This window comes from Sesamum indicum, linkage group LG4 (genome assembly GCF_000512975.1).
Source record: "Sesamum indicum cultivar Zhongzhi No. 13 linkage group LG4, S_indicum_v1.0, whole genome shotgun sequence".
NCBI lineage: Eukaryota > Viridiplantae > Streptophyta > Magnoliopsida > Lamiales > Pedaliaceae > Sesamum > Sesamum indicum.
This window is the reverse complement of record NC_026148.1, coordinates 15,663,144-15,668,247: the sequence shown is the minus strand read 5'-3', so window position 1 is coordinate 15,668,247 and position 5,104 is coordinate 15,663,144. Positions and strand designations below refer to the sequence as shown.

Here is a 5,104-nt window from a genome sequence, read left to right as displayed (position 1 = left end):
GGGTGCTAAATGTTATCTATTCAAGTATTTTGGTCAATTCACCAAATTTTTATTTATATTTTTTCGATTCTTTCTATATGAAAGCATCGAGCATATTTAAGTATTTTCATAGTTGGCTAACTGGTTAGCAAATCTTAATAGAGGTAATTATAATTTTCGATCTAGTAGTAGGTATGTATTTGTCTAAACCAAACCTTGGAAGGTATAGATAAAATTGGGCAAAAGAAGTATGTTTAAATGTAGAACAAAACATTGCATATGATGATTTCTCATATGGTTTAACTTGGAATATGTTTGGTGGTCTTGGGAGGAAATATATATAGTAGAGGAACAATGAAAAGACCTGATCTTGATTTTCAATCTACAAATATGTATGCCAAGGAGCGTATAAAGACTCTTTGAGCATTCACAACATGGGGTGATGATCTACAAATATGCATGCCAGGGAGCGTGAATTACAATGTTAGTCTTCTTTATGGATTCCACGAATGAAGAGTAAGGCGGCGGTTAACGCTAGTTCTGTGGAAGGTCCATGCCATTCTGATATAATCAACTCAACAGATGGTATGTTGGAGATGATGTGCGAGTTGACACCTTGGAGCTTAGATGCAAGTTGTGGGGTCGTCTCCAACTTCAGTTCTTTTAGATTAGTCATGAATCTCAACTCTTCCGGGAGGCTCTCCAGAAGAGGGCAACCGATGATCTCCAGACGATTCAGCTCCAACATAGCACTTCTCTCCAGCTGTATATTCTTCAACATACTGAGGCTATTGAGAGAGAGGACTCTCAGCCTGGGGAACCCATCTCGTGAAATTACCATTTCATGACCTACATATGAATCAAGAACCAAATTGAGGTACAGTAATTGTGGAAGCTGCTGCAACACTGGCATCGGGTCTTCACGGAGAAAGGACGAATACAATTTCAAGTAAGAAAGATAGGGAGGGAAATTACTAGCACTAGGTAACTTGCCCACACGGTAATTTATCTTAAGTTTGCTGAGACGGTTAAGATTTGCCAGTTGATCCAGGGATCGAACATTTCGTTCCATTGAACCAATTAGACGTAGAGAGACGAGATTCTCCATCTTAGCCAATGAAGTACAAAGCTCGCCTATATCTAAGTTCTCCCCTAGGTCTATGCTCAAGATGTAAAGACTGGTTAACTGAGTTGCATGCTCTGGCGACCAATTATGCGATGGGATGTATTTAAGAGTCTGAAGATTCTTCAAAGTGTCCATTCTCAATGGCAGCTTGCACTTGATCTGGGACATGTAAAGACAGCGCAACTTAGCCAGTTTCCATATAACATTCGGCACTTCAATGCCATTGTTTTTTGCTATATCAAGAACCTCAAGGTTTTTGAGGCAACCCAATGACATCGGGAGCTCCTTCATACTGGTGTTTCTTAAGCCCAAGTACCTCAACCAAGTCAGTGCCCTAATACTATCAGGCAAATTTGTCACCTCAAAATCTTCAAAGTCAAGTACCCGAAGACGTCCAAAGCTCTTCCAATAAGATGGAATTTCATCAGCTATGCCTACTCCACGGATGAAAAGGGAGCGAAGACGCGTGTTTGAATTCCCCGAGATGGATCGTTCTGCACTACAGTAAACAGCAAGATGGCGGGCTTTATCCAAGGATCGAGAACTCCCCTCCCTCAGGATCTCAAAACTTATTTCTTCCTTTGCTTTTTTGATGGATAGATCGTGAAGAAGATCATGAACGTAACAGGTTTTAACCCTATCGCTTGTGCTCATCTCCTTCACTTGAACCATGTTTCGGTTTATCAACTCATCTAAATAACTTGTTGCTATCTCCTCCCTTGTTATCTTTTCTTCTCCTTCTATACCTTCTTGCTGGATCAAGCCCTGTGCAATCCACAGATTCACCAACTTACTTACACGGATGATAGAGTCTTCCTTGAAGAAGCCTAAGCACAAAAAGCAAGACTTGAGTTGTGGAGGTAACTCGTGGTAACTCAATTCCAAAGTTGGTAATATTTCGCTGCTTCCCGAATGAGACTCCAATCCTTTCAGAACCTTCTGCCATTCACTCATGGACGCTCTCTTTTTCACCAACAGGCCTCCCACGACGGTGATTGCTAATGGTAGACCATCACACTTTTCCACGATAGCTCTCCCTATATCTTCCAAGTGTTGTGGACATTTACTATTGATGTTGTCAATGAATGCCTTCTTCAAGAACAATTCCCAGCTCTCATCGAGGTTTAGAAAATTCATCTTGTGATTATATCGAGCATACTTTGCAATGCCCTGGATGCGACTTGTGAGCAACAATCTACTTGCTTTATCTGTTGAACAAGAAAAATTAGCTCCACCAAATGAAAATCACAATGTTCTCACACCGTACAGCTTTTTCACTCATAAAGTACCCTTTAAAACTTTTTTTTACAAAAAAAATTATTTTAATCCTTCATTTTTTATTGGGAAAAATATTATTTTAATCCGCTAAGTATGCCTAATTTTAAGTTTAGTCCGATAACTATATCTATTTTTGTTTAGATCCAATAACTTACGAAATTGCTTACTTTTAGTCATCTGACAAATTTTCGGACAATTTTTATACTTTGTTTCGGTATATAGCTACGGATACTTCTTAGATAAGAAATTCTTTTTAAGTTTAATATTATCTCAAACAAATTTGAAATAAAACATACTTTTGGTAGTAAAAGAAAAATAAAAAGGGATAAGTAAGAAGGGCATCTTTATCGTATCAACACCAAATTATTTCATAAGTAAAGTTTTTGTTACCGTCCAACAAATGCAACTGCATACATAATTTAAGGATTTAAAATATAGCAACCCTTAATTTTATAGTTCAACAAATTTTAATTTATTAGGGCCCAATAAAATTTATTAAATAAAAATGTAAGTTTAACAAATCAATGTGCAATGAATTAAGAAATGAATAATCTAGAAAGATGAGTGATGAATGCGTACCTTCATCTGGAAAAGCAGGTGCCAAGGATTCCCAAGCTTCATCTTGCCATACATCGTCAACAACTACGAAATATCGTTTGCCCTCAAGTTCTTGGTGAAGCATGTTCTTCACATTTTGCAAGTCCGATTTCTCCATGATCTCCAGCATCTCTCGCTGTTTTTCTTGCTTCACCAGCTGCAACATGAGACTCTTGATTATCTCTCTGGGGTTGAATTCCCTGGAAACGACAGCCCAAGCGCGGCAGTCAAACCGAGTAGCGACGGCCGCATGGTTGTACACTTCCCTCGCAAGAGTGGATTTCCCGATGCCGCCCATGCCGACGATAGTGGCGACGGAAAGCCCTTCCCACTTCTCCAAAACTGCTCTCTCTATCAGCTTTTCAACATCTCTCTCCAAGCCCACCAGGTGTTTGTCTTTTTGCCAAGGAGTCAATTGTCGCTTTCCTCCATCTTCTGATCTCCCCGACAAATTCATCCCACCACCCAGATCTTGAATCCCGTACCGCTGGCGGCTTACATCGATTGCTTGGAGCCGAACCCGGATGGATTCTATCTCTTGTCCGAGCCTATCGAGGTGGTAGATATGTTGCGGGAAGCAAGCGCACCTTCCCAGCAGCCCTCTGCTCCTTCTTGGATTCTCAACATTGAGAAGGAAGGCGTCAACAACGTCTTCTGCTTCTTGAGCCAACTCTCTGATGTCGGATATCCAGTTACGAATCCTCTCGTCGTCAGCTCCCTTTTCGGCAGCGTCTTTGAGGAAAGACTGCATCCTTTTCAACTCATCTTTCAGCCAATTCACCTGTCCCTCCACACCTTGAAGGAAAGCCACCTTCTGGATCGCAAGATTGCCCAGTGTCTCCACCGCAAATGAGACCGCCGCCTCCGCCATATCTCTGTCTTGCTCACTCTATGCTTCCTCCACTCCTGAATTTCTCTTAGTTGTCTTCTCATTTGGCCTCAATCACCAGCTTAAATCATTCAACCCGAGGCAGCAACTTGCTTATTTTTTAACAATAAAGTGGCTCTTCCAAACAAAAGAACTCCTGCCTGTCGCCATTATATTTAAACAATAGTTGTATTTGTCCTCCTAATTTACTAATTTATTTATACAAATTGGTTTTATTTTTGTGCAAGTTGTTCCTATATATTGACTGTTTTCGAGGCGTACATAGATGTTTTGAATCGGTGTATGTATAATTTTTTTAAAAATAAAAAAAAATTATATTAAATTGATGGAAGGTTGGAAATATAATTATCCCTTATACTTAATTCAATATAGATATATAAAGGACTCATCATGTGCTTTTTTTAATTATGTTTTTTTTTTTTAAATTTGAAGATGATGATGGAATCAAATCATTATTAATAAGTATTATTAATTTTGAACTTATAATTTAAAATAAAATACAAGAAATTAATATGTAATAAGTAGATTAAAAACCCACACCGGAACCAGTTATATATAACCTCTTAAATTATGAGAACCTTTTTCTTTTAATTTAATAATTACTAATCCATTTTTCTTTTTTGGTAATTTATTAAAGACTACTCCAGCTATACAAAATTATGATAGTTCAAATTAATCACATAGGACATCATGGATTCTGAATGATTTCCTAGTTTGGTGATAAAATTGAAGTTTAATTATGAACGAGTTCGATATGATGGTTTCAATTCATATTAAATATGTAAAAATTTATTTTATTTTATGAAAGTTTATTATAATTTATTTTATTATTTTTTATTTTTTTGATATATTCAGCGACCAATATACTTAATTTTACGAACGTTATGCGTGTCGAAAATGTTCCTTTTTAATATACTAGCAGCATACGCATGCTATCTTCGCACGCACAAACTTTTAAATGTAAAACTAGGTAGATACAAAAAATTCTTCTAATTGTAAACAAAATACAAAATTGTATATTCCTTACTTCTCCATTTATACATACTAAGAAGTATTAGGTGCAATGCAGGTGTACAAATGTATTTTTAAATATAAATATAAAATTTATTAGTTACTAAAGATATTAAACTCATAATTTTGTTTATAGTGATTCAATAGATTCAGGGTAATCTTAAGAATATTTTGATTTGAAATTTAAGAAATTAATTTGAATCGGAGCTTGAAACAGTTTATGT

At 37.0% G+C, this 5,104-nt stretch overlaps 1 protein-coding gene across 2 annotated transcripts; it reads right to left on the bottom strand.

Annotated features, from left to right (window-relative positions):
• On the bottom strand, positions 241-4,031 carry LOC105161155 (putative disease resistance protein At1g50180). 2 transcript variants are annotated; one of them, XM_020693365.1, is made up of 3 exons: positions 2,963-4,030; positions 955-2,313; positions 241-828 (listed from the first exon to the last, which is right to left on the bottom strand). In XM_020693365.1, the coding sequence occupies exons 1-3, from the start codon at positions 3,849-3,851 to the stop codon at positions 464-466; spliced, it is 2,613 nt and encodes an 870-aa protein (XP_020549024.1). In that variant the 5' UTR covers positions 3,852-4,030; the 3' UTR covers positions 241-463. The 2 variants fall into 2 exon arrangements, with proteins under 2 accessions (XP_020549024.1, XP_011077058.1); XM_011078756.2 differs by having other exon boundaries at positions 241-2,313; positions 2,963-4,031.